The sequence below is a fragment of the Charadrius vociferus genome, unplaced genomic scaffold (assembly GCF_000708025.1).
Source record: "Charadrius vociferus isolate BGI_N301 unplaced genomic scaffold, ASM70802v2 scaffold600, whole genome shotgun sequence".
Taxonomy (NCBI): domain Eukaryota; kingdom Metazoa; phylum Chordata; class Aves; order Charadriiformes; family Charadriidae; genus Charadrius; species Charadrius vociferus.
Genome location: NW_009646404.1, coordinates 100,184 through 116,401, shown reverse-complemented (window position 1 = coordinate 116,401; position 16,218 = coordinate 100,184). Strand labels below are relative to the sequence as shown.

General features: G+C 42.4%; 1 protein-coding gene across 1 annotated transcript; it reads right to left on the bottom strand.

Annotated features, from left to right (window-relative positions):
- Window positions 1-3,744: 3,744 nt before the first annotated feature.
- NARFL (nuclear prelamin A recognition factor-like) lies at window positions 3,745-14,998 on the bottom strand. The gene is made up of 11 exons (XM_009894620.1): window positions 14,963-14,998; window positions 14,671-14,766; window positions 12,946-13,089; window positions 12,492-12,624; window positions 11,967-12,101; window positions 11,498-11,616; window positions 10,246-10,375; window positions 9,940-10,012; window positions 6,458-6,595; window positions 5,253-5,410; window positions 3,745-4,207 (listed from the first exon to the last, which is right to left on the bottom strand). The coding sequence occupies exons 1-11, from the start codon at window positions 14,996-14,998 to the stop codon at window positions 3,969-3,971; spliced, it is 1,401 nt and encodes a 466-aa protein (XP_009892922.1). The 3' UTR covers window positions 3,745-3,968.
- Window positions 14,999-16,218: the final 1,220 nt, after the last annotated feature.

Below are 16,218 nucleotides of genomic sequence, written 5' to 3'. Positions count from 1 at the left end.
GGTTGTCGGGGAGGAAGAAAGGACGCCCACACGCCGGCCAATGGGGTTGGCGGGCGCAGGAGCTGCCGCCCCTCCTGCAGCCCGTTCCCTGCGGGATGGAGCCAAGGCAGAGGATGGAGAAGGTGGGGATACTCGGGGGACCGTGGTGCTGCACCCCACAGACCAGCCGGCATCCACAGGGCTGTAAAGCTCTCCTGCCTGCAGCCCTGCCAGACCTGGGTGCTGCATTGCAATTCCCAGGGGAAAATTGGCTGGAGCAGAGATCTGCAGCGGTGCGACTCCAAAACTGCTGACCTCCTGCACGGCCGGGCTGGCGGGGAACCCCTCCTGGCCCCGTCCAGCCCTCCCTGTGCCCTGCTGGGGCTGAGGGCAGGCAGCAAGCTGCCCGGCTGCACCGGGCAGGGATGAGGAGCGGAGACTTGGATGCGCAAGAGGAAAGCGGGAAGGGAAACGGCATCCCCAGTGCCGTGCAGCAGTACTCGGTTGATTCCAGACCTGGGCTAACAGAAACCATCATTGCAGTGGGGTTTGGGTATTTCCTCCCCCCACCCCTGCCTCCTTTTTTGCCCCTATTTTTATAGTAGGCCAACACAGAAAAATTATGTAGGGATTTGTAACGCAATCACTGACTCACAGGAGCCATCCAAACCACTTCCACCCTGCAGAGTACGTCCAGGTGGCGTTCAGGCCTGGAGGAACGCGTGCTCTAACCCACTGGCTTTGTGAAATACTTTTCAAGGTGTGATAGTTTTTAGGCAGCAAACAATGTGCTGCTAGGCATCGATTGCTTCTTTCTTTTTTTCCCCCCTCAAGACAGAAAACTGGAAAACACTTGGCTGAAACTTCCCTTTATGTTGCCTTTTCTTTGGAACAAGGGCCAGGGAGCAGCTGGGTCTCTTAAGCCTCTTCAGCCTTCAGTTTGTGCAAAATCAGTACTGTATTTTGGTTTTTTTTTAAGTCTGAGGAATGTGCAAAGCTTTTATTTGCAGGTGGTGGGGAGGTGCATTACAAACCAGTAAAGTAGTTTTGGTTTTTTTTGGGGGGGAAAACATAGGGCTTGATGGTAGTTCCGTAAATATCTGTGAAAATCCCTCCGGCGGGTCTGGGCTTGGGCAGGTCACTCCGCGTGGGAGCCGCACATCTCCGTTTTCGTCTTTACCTCAATGTGCAGAGTGTGCGTGACTGTCTCGGTGTTGCTGAGTTTACACCCGTTCTGCGTACTTCAGGTGAAAACACAGAGGAGCAGAGGGGTTGGTCCCGTAATCCTTTACCGTATGTTGTTATTTTAAAGTGTTGATTATAAATTTTATAGCTCCCAACACTGGAATAGAGTTGACTTTGGGATCTTTCACGTGTGGACTGTGAACTGCATCTGTTACCACTGAAGCCTGGATTGTGGCTGTTTCTTCCCTTGCTAGAAACTAGATGAAGGTTTTCTTTTTTCCTTTTATTAAGTTATAGTGTTAGAATTTACTCTCCCCCATAGGAGGGGAAGAATTAATCCTGCTGCACGAGTTGCCTCGGTACTATTGCCTCAAAGTTACTCAGTTTAAATGTAGTGGTACAGTTTGTAGATGTTACCTGGGTGTTCCTCTGGAAGTTTATTTATATTGGGAGCAGAGATGCACCCGGGTGCGTGCGGGGAGGGTTCCCGAACTAGCAGTGAGTCCGCTCATGTTGACAGCAGCGGCATGCAGCTCAAAGGCTGGGAGAATGCAAGTTGTTCTTTGATACCACGGCAAGAACAGACACCCAGGAGTGTCTGTAGGAGCTGAGGTCTCAGCGTGTTCCGAGTGGAGAGTCCTTTGACGGCTGTCAGCAGTGTGCACGTTGGTAACCAGAGAAGAGACAAAATGTAGACCCCCCCCAGCTGTTTAACCTACAGCTAATTTAGCTTTATTTATTTGTGCACTTCTGGCCTGACCTGCATGTTGTCAACAGAAACAGAATATGTTTCTTTTGCACTGATGTACAGAGTTCTGGTCTCAGCACTGCAGCATACTGGACTGACTTTGCATTAGCATCTTGCTGTGATAAAAATTTTATGGTTTAGCGTAACACTGTGTGTTATAAATCTATGCATGGAAAAGGGCATTCACTGAAACTACCAACTTGCTTGTAAAATGAATAGGGTGGGGAGGGGGATGCAGTGGGAGATTCTTGCCTTATGAACACTGTGATTTCACTAACTGATCAACAACACCTGAAAAATGTAAAGCTTTTAATTAAAAAACATTTTAAACCCCATCTTTTACAGCATTGGCTTACTTTTAAGAAAGAGTGGAGGAGGCTTTGAGAAGGACACAGGCAAGTACTGCCAAAGAAGCCATCACAAGAGGCAGCTCAAGGTCTGACAGCTTTGCTTTTTGACCGCCCTAAGTGAAGGTCAGCAGTAACTGGGGGAGGGTTATCTCTGACGAGGGTCCGGGCAAGGTTTCAATCTGGGCTAGATGCAGTAACCACCTCCATCTGTTTGTATTTACTCTGAAGAAACAAAGCCCTGTGGCAGCTTTGTTTTCAGTTTTCATCTACTCTACTTTCCGCACAGTCCTTCTTCCTCACATAGCAGTAACTGGAAAAAGGAGAAATACTGCAGTGATTCAATAATGCGATTCTTAAGTTCATGTTCACTTGCAGCTACAGCAGTCACAAGGAGAGATTCCACATCTGTCAGTGTCCCTTCCCCTCGAGTTCAGGTACAGCTGCAAATCCACTACTGCCTTCCTCTCCCCATAAACATTGTCACTCCAGAAAAAAACTGATATTCAGATTAAATAGACCAAAATAGAGTTCATTCAGTTGTTTTTCTGTGAATAGTTCTGAAAATACCCGTATGTAAAAATACAGATAGCAAGACAAGCACACATCATCTCCAGTAACAAAAGACCAAATCTGTTTCACATCCGTCTTCTGGCAAGGCATCGTAATACGCTGCATTAAACCAGATGTGTTTTGACTAACCTCTTGGATTGTTCTGGTAAACTACTTGTTGTAATGATTACATCTCACAGCCGCCTTCTATTAACTTTTGCAAAGTAACACCTCTCAGAGGCACCAAGGACTTTGTCCTTTGTTGGAAAAAAAAGTTGGCAATAAATTCTTACTTGAAACACTGTAAAAAATTGTTTTCTCTGAATTTATGGATATTATCCATCAGTAAGTGGCTGTTGAGGATGGGGTAGATGTGACAATTCTGTGATGCTCTCTACTGTGTATTTAGGGAGAGAGATGCAATGCCCACAGTTATAGATAATTGTTATAATTAAAAGGAAAAAAAAAATCACTCTAGCTTGTTCTTCTTAAACATTCATTCAATTCACATTTCAGCAGGCAATAAAACAGCCCTCCAGCTGATGCTTCTCACGTGATCCCAGGCTGCTGGTACCCACCCCCTCTGACAGGGCGAAGATACTGCATCTGGACCTCAAGGGCAGCCAGTCAGGGGCAGTGAAATGGAAAAACAGCACCCAAGGTCTAATTAGACCATTTATAACCAAATGAGGATGTCCCGATAGAGACAGCCATAAAACTTAGCGCTGTGAAATACAGCAAGGGCTGGACGAGTAATACTGTCATGTAGCATAAAGCTCATCTCAGTGAGGCTACGGTCTACTGCAAGGCAAATCCTTCAGTACCTTAAATTCATCAGTTCTGGTCGGAACTGGGTTGTAAAGGGAGCGCAGATTTAGTCCTTGAAGACTGTGTAGAGGCTAGGATGCATTACTGCTTCTTTTGACGTGTGTTTTAAGTAGTGTTTTGTTTTTATTTACATCACCTCAATAATTATAAAGCTGTAGGAATTAATATTGCCTGTCTGTATGCACATTACCTTCTGGTCCCTAACGAGAGTCAAAAATTGCAAACTCCCAGTGTCGGCACAAAACTTTAGCTGTCTTTTGAGAATCTTAAATATAATTTGAGTTAAAAAGGCACTGAGTATCTGCATCTGGGCTTCACAGCGTCAGTCTTCACCATTTGATATTAAACCCCGTGCTTGTTTTCTCCACTGCGTGGTACTCTGTATGCAAAGCTTTCGCCGCCTTTTCTGACTCTGCGCCACCCAGCCACTGCTCATACAGTTCATTTACAGTTCGGTTCTTCTCTGGAATTTCAGTCTTAAGAGACTCATACAGCCTCTCAACTTGCTGAAGCTGGTCCTTGCTGGATTCTCCATCTAGTTTGATCTGACCACCTCCATTCAAACAGCCTATGTGCAACAAAGTGAGAAAACATCGCTGAGTTTAGAAAGCACTTTATCACAAAAAAACCCACCCAACTCTAGTTAATTTACTCCGCACCTGCAAACAGTTACAGAAATGAAAACACCATTATAATTGTGGTTTACTCCCCAGTTACCTAACAGCAGCGGGGTGGGCTGCAGCCTGAGAGGGAAGATCAGTGGGCTGGTGTGCCCCGGTGCTAACTCAGCCAGCTGCGAGAGGGCTGCCGAGGCAGGCTGGGACGTGCCGGGGAGGCAGAGGCAAGAAGGAGCAGGGAGCTCTGGCTCTTATCTGGTGCCTCCAGAAAAGGGTCAGAACACAATCCAGGTGAGAACAGCCGTGGAGCCTCAACCGAAGGTAAGATAAGCGTCCCTGGGGTACGCTCAGGGTTTGCTGTTGGGGTGGAGGTGCACTGTGAGCTGAGCTATGCGGCGTGCGGTTGCCCTAAAGCGGTGTCCTGGTGCTGAGCAGAGCCACGGGGAGAGAGAGCGGTTTACTCAGAGTGCCGAGAGCGGCAGCTCAGTGCCGTGTCAGGCTGGGCTCAAGCTGCGTGTGTGCTCTGCTGGCAGATTCAAAGAGAAGCAGGAGGGAGAAAAAGGAGGGCTTAGCACAAAGTGGAAAAGGGAATAAAATAGGTGGAAAGAGATTTTCCTCACACCAGCCATAGCAAGCATTCTCTAAAAGCATAACAGTCAATTTTGTGTAATTTTAGAGGAAGAATCTCCTCATGTACCAAAGAGCTCAGAAAACCAGGAGGACCTCCTTAAAAGCACTAATTATGCAAATTTTGTGCAATGGAATTTAACTGTAATTACTTAAATCCTGAAGAATTACTAGCTTCTAGCAAGGATAATATACACACAAACAACTTTGAAATTCTGATGCTGTGACTGTCACATCTCAAGAGTTTGAAGGCTTTGCCACAACACTCAGGATGTGAGAAATTGCCTACCGTTCTTATATTTTAGATATAGTTTCATATAGCTTCTTACAGCTATGGACCCTAACAGTGACATCCCTTTGCGGTCTTACCTGACGGGCAGGCCATGATTTCAACATAGTGATAGGGCGACTTCCCTCGTTTCAGCTTTTGCACCAAGTTCTGTATGTTTCGAAACCCGTATGCCAAAGCAAACTGGAGCAGCACTACTCCATCCTTCTCCAGTGTCACCTCCTGGAAGTCCTTGTTTCTGCGGAACAAGAGCAGAGAAAATGTCTCATCCAAATTAACTTCTATTTTAAACTTCAAGGAGCCCTGTGCTAAAAACAAAGTTCTTCGTGAAATCTTATTCAGAAAAGCTGTCCTAGTTCTTTGCCACCCAAACAAAACAGATGACGGAACTAACTTACAGATCCTTTTCCAGTCTTGTTCGAGGACCTGCCACCTGAACGGAGTTTGCTGAAGAACACCTGTGTTGAATAAACCCTTAAAAGCTAAGCAAGTGGAGCCTAAACAAAAGTTTCATTGTGACGGGCCGCCTGAGTGGGCTTCAGCCAACTTATACATTAGTGAGGCCACTGAGGAAACTTTTAAGTTGTAGCGGGTTATAAAACCAGTGAGCAAACCATTATTGAAGGCTTCCAGACTCCTAAGCTCAGTGGAAATACCTGTTCCCGATAAAAGAATAAGTAATTTGATTTTTATCAAGTATTTAATATTGAGACTCAGTGGGACTGTTTCTTCTGCTTCCTAGACCAGAGAATCCTAAACATAAACACTGCTAATCGGGGATGTAATTTTCTACAAATGGTACCTTAATATTACAACTGGGAAGCTAGAAGGAACCTCCACTGAATAAGCCTCCATGCCCAAACTCAAATGACTTGTTTTCTCTAAAACAGAGCCCCAAAGCCCTGACACAAGATTTTCTGTTCTGTGATAGCTAGATTAGTAACAAATCTACTTTATTGGCCTGATTGCAGGTGAGGAAGCCCAGATCCACACCAGCTCAATCTTCTAAATTACTCTCAAAATTGTCTGCAACTTGATACTGGGAAAATCCACCACGCCAGAACGAAGCATGTGGGTGGCGAAGGGGCTAGAAGTCTCCAAGGGGAAGGCTGCAGAGAGCGCTGGCTGATTTATTGCTCAGCAACTGTGGGAGTGAGAAGCCAATTCCCATGCCTTGAAGTAAAATGTTTAATGTTGCAAGGAAAGTTTCAGCCCGTCAGCAAGATAACAGCATGAACAGAATTGCAATAAAGACAGTGCTTCTGTAGGACTTTAAACTTCTTACTTTAAAGGTTTGTACTGAATCGTATCCACTTGAATTCCAAAGAGCTCCCTGGCTGCATACTTGTATATGTGCTCCAAATAGCCACCAGAACCACCTCCAGAGTGGCTAGTGAGCTCCTCTTCCGCAGCACCACCAAACCTGGGGTAAAGGAAGAAATAAGCAGTTTTAGGGGAATCTTTGATAAAGCAGAACAGCCAGCACAAACGCGAAGGTCCAGAGGGATCAAAAGCAACAGAACAAGCCACAGACCTGCTCCCTTTGAGCTCTGAGTTTTTCCATTTCTCCTGGGATCCACATATTTATAGCTTCAGAGCCCAGCAGATTTAACCCTGTGCTGCCCTAAATCCTTTGGGTCAAGCTCAGTGGAAATACTGCCACATGCCACCACAAGGCCTGACCCGTGCACTGCCAACTTAATCTTCACGTATCAAAAATATGTTTGGGAATGTTTGTATTACAAGAGCAATTACCTGACATGCATATTTTGTCAGCTTTCTGTTTAATACCTCTACAAACATCCTGAGTTACACTTAGAAAAGGGAGGAGGGAAATAACAGAGCATTGGTGGTATAGGTCTGTGCAACCTATGCTTCTCCTGGAGAACGCAACCTGGCAAAAGTCCTACCTCAGTCAAGAGACATCTCATTGGTGCTAAAGGTTTTCTGCAACACCAACAAAAGCAGAATTCATTATTGAAAGCTCTAGCTCTGTGTTACAACATATTTTTTGAAACCAGCTACTTTAGATGTGGTTGCCGGGATGCAAGAGACCACTTCTGGGAGGTATCAATGGCATGACCACAAGCACAGAGAGATGAAATCCATGTTGCTGCAGTTTCACATGCTTAAGTTATGTAAGAAAGGTGAACAACCTAACGATGCCAGGACATCTGCTCCAATCACAGCTGTCCTTAACAGGATTCTGGTTCAAGTTCAACACATTTTTGGTGTTGAACGATTACGTTAACGTAAATTCTGTAATCCCAGTTCTGCACAAGTAATTCCATCTCCCTGACATGCCAAAGCACAACCAACTATTCAGAGGTCAAGATGTTTCTTGAGAATAGCTCACCAGATGGAAGCCACAACAATAGCTTTTGTTATGAGAGAATAACAAGATGAGGGATCTGCTTATAAGCACTCATCAGGCAGTGACACTTGCATTCTCCTACTAACAGCTGCAGAAGGGAAAACACTTGAACTGAGGCCAAATAGTTTCAAGTCAAATCGAAGATGTTGCCTCTTGCAGATAAAATCTTAGCTTTGGAAGAACTGCAGAAGGCAACACTTCAGCCTGCAATCACTCTCAGAAACTATTTTTAATTTGATCTTGTTTACAGGAACTGAGCTTCATTAACGAAATGTTTCAGTGTGTCTGGCCTCACGTACTGCTACTCTCTTAAAATGTGGCTGCCAGTAGGCTTCAGCGCCGGTCTGGAGCAAACGGTTATACCAGCAAAAGTCCTGGGATTTCTGGCACTTTATCTCGTTCTTGCTGCCAAATGTAATAACCTCTTAATGGGCTTTTCCACGTGCTGGAGGATAAAGCAGAACAACAGCCATTGGACTGCTTATGTGAACGCTCCAAGTTCTGAGGAATACGTGCTGTTTGTAACCAGTCAATTTACTGAGTATGTTAAAGCTAGCAAAAGGTTATAGAGGCACTTTATCACCACGAGCATGAGGCCTAGTGTTCAGAATGTACTCCTAAGAGGTTGGCCAGAGATTTTTATCAAGTAATTAGACGTTCAGTTCTATGTTATAACTGACACTTCCATAATGTCATTTCCTAAGGGAACCCAAACACTTCAGAATTATTTTTTTCTCCTCAATTTTCTGTTAGCAGTGTAACAAAAAAGCAGGTAGAACAGAAGTACTTGTTTACATAAGCAACTTTTGAAGTTGTACTTTTGGGACTTAACTATGCAATGTTTATTATAGCTGAGAATACTTTTCTTTTTTGATGTGAAAGCAATCCGTGCATGTGCTATGTCAGAAAAAGACACTTAATCCTGGAAAAAGTGTGCATAAATAGATATGTGCTAGTAAATGTGTGATGGGAAACCTACAGCTACTGATCTGCTGAAATGTAGTTGAAGGAAACTGAGGCTCTGGGCATGCACGTTATTTTAAATCTCTCGTTTAAATTAAGCATCCCTTAAATGAAAGGGATTGGATAGCAACAGACTGTCTCTACCTGCCACTCTCCTTTTTTCAGAAGCACAAGGGTGATCAATGTTTACAACCATTAAAACTCATCTAGGAACAGGCCTCACGTAAAGAGGCTTCCCTTCACAGCTCTGTCAACACACATGCGCTAGTCAGACAATTCTTGAGCAAAGGCTGCCAAACGGCACTTGGTTGTACTAGAACGACTTGAAGCCTATTCAGAGATCAACCAAATTTCAAACCAAGAGTGGCACATCTGCAAGGGGTACAGTTAAAACCAGAGCAGTGTCACATTCTACTCTTGTGCTAGATGCTGCATAATTGGGGTAGGCACATCTGCAAGGGGTACAGTTAAAATCTGTCACAATCTGTCATAAAAACTTAAGGTGCCTGAGCCATAAATTTTTGAACCATATGCTTACTTTTCTTTTATAATTCTTAAAGGTTACCGCACACGTAGCCTTTCTGCTTATTAATGTGCAAAGTGCTATTAAGACATTTCTTTTAAACTGAGGAAAAGAATGCTTTGGTTTAGTGTTCAGTGCGGAACCACCACTGCATGTCAATTTAGATGAGTAAAATGTGATTTTAATGTTTCCGTAGTCACTTAGATCTCTCTGCAGTTGCCACTTAACCAGATGTTACTTTTCAGCTGAAGCAACTGAAGTCTCATCTGGTTTGCACATGGCTTAGATATTTTATTTTTTTTTTTTTACAAATAAAGACTCATCGAGATTAGCTGAGTGACCTAAATATTTCTTATTTATGCTTTAATTCTGGAATCCTTACAGTAGCTCTGATAACTAGGAACAGAGACAAGCAAACTGAGTGCAGCACAATAACAGGCTTTGTGTTAGCAAAGTTTTATAGCTGATCTAGATTCTTTTACTTTTCAAAGTTTGCGGCTAGATTTTTGTGGGATTCTACCAGCTATACTGTGAGTAACAGTAATTGAAGTAAATGACTGTCATGCAATTTGTACTTCTCTGCACAGTTATTTTGCCATTATACTCTTCCTGAGCTAATTCTAGCAATCCTGCTGACTTACTGTGAGAGCTGCTAATCCTTGGACTACTAAAATCTAGAACAAATAGTTACAGATTCTCCAAAAGTGGAAATTCATCACTTAATCTGTAGATTAAGTATTTTAATGCACAATTGTACTGATTCAAGTGACACAAGTAAACAAATCAAATGCAAACACATGCAGCCTTGCGCAGAACAGTAGTGGAGAGGCAAATTCTGTTGAAGCACTCTATAAATACTGGATGAAAAAGAAGATGACTGAAGATGCAAATGAGATTTTGTTCTTACATGGTATCCAAAGGAGCAGGATCTACATCTGATAGAGATACTCCTTCTTGTTCCAACAACTTTAGCACTTCTCCTAAAAGAGAACCCACAGATATAAAAAGTTCTTAGTTTGGGGGTAAATGAAAACAAAATCCACAGACTGCACCTGCAATCTTTACCAGGACACGATGTGCATTATTAAAGTGTAATTATACAGCAATATCCCTACACTACGTCCTCTATCAGAGAAAAAGCATTATTAAAACTAGCAAACGTCTTGCTCTGAGGTTTCCAGAAATTAGCTGGACCACCTCTGGCTCTGCTTACCTGTAGTGATTACACAGTCCACATCACGAGTTTGGTACTCTTGGTTGAAAAAGTCTGGCCTTGAAGCCTCTAGCTTTTTGTCATAACAGGGCATCACTGTTACATGGTATATCTGGTCAGGTGTTAAGCGCTGGAAGAAAGACAAAGCTGTGCAGTTGGATTGGCCGATATCAAACCTATCTTGAGGGAGATGTTTTACAGGTACAAATTAGAACAATGAAACAAATGTCACCATGCCTCTGGAAATACTCCCCACTATTACTGAACATTTATTTATATATACATTAAATTATTTCTGTCATAGAACCCAATTTTAGTTTGTAGCAAGTGTCAGCAGTGTGGTCTTTTACAGGTTTTCCCCCACCTCCTTTTGCTAGCGCAGATGATCCAAAGTCAGTCAGTGAACGGAATTCTTAATTCTGCAGCTAAAGAATATGCTTCCTCCACGCTACTAATTCCCAGCCCCTGCATCAGCAACTAAGAAATGATCTGGAGTCAGACAAAAACCTCATGACCATCCAAGAAATAAGCACAGGCCGAGGAAACAAGTCATTGACTCAAGGCCATTGTTTCAGTATCTTGTGCCAAAAATTCTTAGTAGCTGCCAATTTTTGTAACAAGTATGCAGATGTCAGCATTTACTTAATGCAAGTGTTAAACCACTGCTCATTAATGGACAATAAATCATACAATCAGAAGTGGTGCTTAAGTTTCTTACTGGACAAATCTAGGCTATTAGTATAACTCTAGTCTTTAAATATCAAATTTACATTTGGAAGGATTCCAAGGTTAAAGACTGAGAACAGAACTAAGTCAAACTGAAACAGAACATTAAGTTGGGAACGAGCAAGAAATTTTTAGACAAGACATGATCTGCACGTATGCCGTGAGAGAGGTTTTGTCTTAGGATAATTTATTTTAAGGTATTCGCCAACTTTAAACAACATGAAAATACCACACACAAGCAGGATGGGAGCACAGACACTGAAAAATAAGTTTCTCTAGCCTTCCCAAATAACACGCAGGGGTTTTAAGTAGTCCATGCAGCATGCACTTAGTGTTACTGCCTTAGTTGCTAACTTCTCATTAGATAAAATAGAAAGTGAGCAAGATCCTGCCTTTGCTGGCTTCTGCAAGATAATTTTTACCTTTAAACTCTAATGTAGAACATGTAGCAAAATAAAAAAATATCAGCTTAAAGCAGTCAATCTTAGCAGTTTGCCATTACACACAGTATACTTCAGACCCTTACCTGCTGTTCTGCAAAATGGCCCTTGACCAAGGAGCCCATGACCTGCTGTGGGGACTTGGTGGTACTGATATAAGGAATGATGAAACTGCCGTGGGTTTTCTCTGCATAGCAAATCCAACCTGGTAAGAGTGTAATTAGCAAATTAAATTAAAAAAAATAACAAGCAGCCCTTCAGTCTGCCCACCCTCCCCTCAGCCCCAGGCTTAGTAGCCATTAATAACCATTTTCAGCCTCACTTCAGCACAAAATGAAAAGGACGTGTGACACGAGATTCATTTTAGAGATCATTAGGTAACTGTATAGATATCACTACTGCTATTAACACCAAAATCTCTTTGTATTGTGAAGAGAGTAATCCTCTAAGCAAATTTATCCATTTAACCTTTTCTGACTAGCTTTCTGATGTTTTTGTTCTAGTGTACTATTCGTATGCCATTTTATTATTTCCATAACTAACTTAATACCATACCTGGACAGGCAGAAGCTAGCATGGGCAAAGCCTTTTTGTCTTCAGATTGCTTTCGAAAACGTTTTACAAACTCTTGTTGGCTCTCCAATAGGCTGAAGTTTCTTGAGAAAGTTGTATCAAAAACATAGTGCACACCTAGGCAGTACAGCATCTGTGTTAAAATTCACAAGAAAGATACGGCAAACTACAACAAAAAGCCTCCAGTGAAACTGGATTCAAACTTATTTACAGGTATCACCCTCTGCGGTTGAGAATGAAGCTTTTTCCCAGCACGTCAGCACAGGAAGACGAGCAAAAGTGACAGGAGGACTGTAAATATAAAATTTAAAGTTCCTTCCTTCCATCACTCCAAGTTTATTATGCAACTGAAGTTGCAGACAGTTTGCATTTTTTTGTAATGCCAGTTACGAAACATTGAGTCCATGGGGAGGTTAAATCACATCAACCTTGTGCACACATAACAGTTATGCTTAACATACACCCCAGCAGTCCCCTCTGTGATTAACAGAACACAATACCACTTACCTAAACTCTTTAAGAACGCGGTCAACTTCTTTGCTGTTTCCAGAACACCCATTTTGCATCTTGCAGCTAGTGAAGCTCTGGATTGTGGTGAAACCGAAACCACCACTAATTTCTGTTCATTGGGAGCAGCAGTCTTTGAAGAAACCAAACAAATGACACTTCAGACAGTATTAATACGGCACATGCAGAACTTTCAACACTCTAGAACATCAGAAAGTATCTCCCAGATTAACTATGAAGTCAGTAAATTACAATTGGTCCTTTCCAAACCCATGATTACTTTTTAAAAATTGGACAAAACACAACAGTGCACTGAAAATGTCCTCAGATCCTTCAGATCTCTGAAAGTAATTTTTATGTGCGCTGTTTCCACGCATGCTTCTGCAGATGCATCATACCAATCTATTACGACTTTCAAACTCTGCAGCCTACCTACCCATGACTTGTCACCTACCTTGTTAAAAGTCAGCATTTTGCAGAGCTCTTCGTGGCTCTGTTGAGTGATTAAAACACTCTCTGCTGATGTAATGCAGCCACTACAAGCTAAACAGTCATTCAGAGTAATTTTAGCCTTTTCCAGTTTTTGTGCTGCTCCATCCTATAAAGAAACATATTAGACTCAGTTCTGATCACAGTGTAGAATTAGGTAGCAGTTTCTCCACCTTTAGTATATCTAGTAACAAAGATGTTGCCTTTTTTATGCTCTTGGTTTATCACAAAAAGCATCTTTTATTTTTAGTAAGATGAGGAAGGAGACAAGTATCTTTGAAGTTTGCTGTTTTTAATAGGATTATTTAGCACACAGACGCAAATTTGCTGAGGAACTTCAGGAAAACTTTAGCAAGACCAAGAACATAACTTTCATCAAATACAGAACAGCTGCTTAGGCCACAATTATTTGTGTATTTGTGCTATCGCACAAATGTGTGGGCTAACATTGCTCTGAAACACTAAAATTATACTATCCCAGAAGCAAATAGGGTCTGTCTTGCTCAGTTTTCCAACTTGTGGGTGACTGAAGACCGGGTTAGCGTGGCTAACACGCTACAGATTGCAGCTGCTATTTTAACCACAAAAGTGTAGAGCACAGAGATCCCAGGCCTTTAAGCACCGATCTCCAGTGTGCATTGAATGTTACCCTGGAGAAAGCATACCAGCTTTGTATTCTCTATCAATCAGATGCTGCTCATGTTATTGAATAGTACTGGAGCTGTTTCTTCACAGGAACTTGAATTTCACTCCTTTAAAATAGATTGTGTAACCAGACTACAAGCTTGCTAACATTTTTAATTGATACTGCAATCTTTCTGTGTGCAAAACTGACATGGACACCGATGGGAAAACCGTGTGGCAGCATATCAAAGACAGCGTGTGGCTTGCCACTGGAAGGAAATATTTTTCATAATATTTGACCTGAATAAGTCAGTTTTCCCATGAGACTCTCCTCTTAAATGTCACTTCTCAATAAAGTCAGAAACAGACCGAGCAATTAGGTAGTATTAAATTAAAATTTTAAAATAAGAAACCAGACTCCTTTGGAAGTGCTGTATCCCCCTTTTTTAAGTCAAAAGGTCTTCATCTGCCTAAAATTAAAAGTAGCATTTCTAGATGAATTCCCAGCTTGATTAACTAAGAAATGCTAACTTTTTCTGTGTAAACAGGAAAATCGTTCTGCAAAACTCGGCGTTTATTTTGGAAGTAGAAGGCTTATGAATTCTGCAGGCTATTTATCAAATAATTTGAAATATTATTAAAAAAATCAGAGCAAAATTTAAGAGTATCTAATTGAATCTCTGTAGGTAAGCACTCAGCTGTATGACATGATGCAATAAGAAAAGACATTGTCACAAATAATCTAGGAATTTCTAATACTTAAGTATTGATAGCAAAATAGACTTCTCAGGTTATCCGCTCTTATACTGAGAAGCATCACTAGTTAATGTCTGTGTTTCAGAGCATAAAAGACTGACAAAAAATCAGAATTACTGCTTATTACACCTGGCAATTAAAAAGTTGGACTTCGGAAAAAAGATATGAGAATGCTGACAACAATATCGACACTTTTCTACCATCTTGATCCTGTTTGAGGCATTAAATAGCTGTAGACTATTCAAATACTTAACGATACACTTGTGTTTTCTGGCTATGTTACACAATAATGAAGAAAAATCACACATACCTGATTGATCTGAAAATAGCTTCCATCTGCTTCAATTCTGATCTTAGCTGCTGCTTTTCCAGCCTTTTTTTCCACTTTTACAGGTTTGATACATTCCTAATAGAGAAACAAAGCCCGAAAGTGAGGAGATGAGCAACAAAGCATGGAAGAGGTAGATATAATAGAAACTACAATGATCAAATCCAAACACTAGTTCTAGAGTGAAAGCCGCTTGCTCTCCCTTAAACTATGCTGGATTTACTTACAGCGTCTCTAACCCCCAAAGGAAAATGTAAAAGCAAAAACTTCTTACCCCTTTTTTACAGAATGAACACTTTTCCAGCATCATACCAAAAACAGAAGAGAATTTTGATATCCTTTCTGAAGAACACAGCTATGTTTTACGGAGCCTTGAAGGGAACAGAGGCTTGCCTGCACAGTCCTCCTCTCTAAAATCTTACAGATGATCCTGCATTCTTCACTGCAAATTTTAAGTGATGGAGGCGTGGCCACTACAGTCAACATGTGGCTAGTGCCAATGAAGTTTCATTTAATGTCGAAAGGACTCTGACGACCTCAGATGGACTGCTTCCAGTTTTCTGTATTGTTCTGTGATGAAGTCTCAAGGGTGTTTTTGCATTTTGTGTGATTTTTATTGTTTAGGCACCTTATGACTCCTTGTCCTACTTCGGCAGCTATGATTCTCTTTGCCTTTTACCATCCTTGCTCTGCCAACATTTGCAGTTTGCTCCTCCATAAATTAATCCAGCATTACTGCATTTTGCACAATTCAGAAATTAGCAGGAAAAAGCCATTATGATTCTTCAGTTATGCTTGCTGAATAGAACAATGATCTCTACTTGAAACAAAAAAGTGGGTTGCATTATTTAAGCGAAAGACTTCATTAGGAAACCCAAATACTGCAAGGGGAGTTAATGGGGTTTGCTATGCCCCATTCCACTGATCTCATTTCAGGATAGTCTTTCTGCTGTACTTGTCAGCAAATACGTCCAGGATTACTACTTTGTGCTTTTGCTAGTGCCTCAAGACTCCAAAAGGAATAGTCTTGACCCAATCCTTGATGTTCACTCCCACCTCTCTGCCACCCGCTGCTATATGCTGGCACGAGCATCTGTGCGGATCAGTGGTCTGCAAGGGAACTTCTTTAGGTTTAAGCTTTCCTTTGTGGGGGTCTAGATTAAGATTTAACAGAGCATTTTCCAGATAGGGGTGGCAATGACCGACTGGCCGCGGGGCCAAGATTTCTCTCTTCAGCTGCTTACAGAGGCTTGCACCGATCAGTGTTGCTGCCCTCTCTGTTCCCTGTGTGCTGGCTGGAGGAGACACCGAGGGATCTCCGTGGATTTTTCCCTTTTACCATTTCATTTAACAGCACCCGAAGGACGTTTGAAAGGGCAAACCTCGGCCCCTCTGCCCTCATGCCGTGCCGCTGCCAGGCCGAGGGGCCCTACCCGGGCCGAGAGCTGCTGTCCCGGCTTGGGCCTGTCACCCACCTCCCCTCAGCGCCATATCCTCACCCTCCCCAGGCGGCGCTGGCGGGGCTGACCC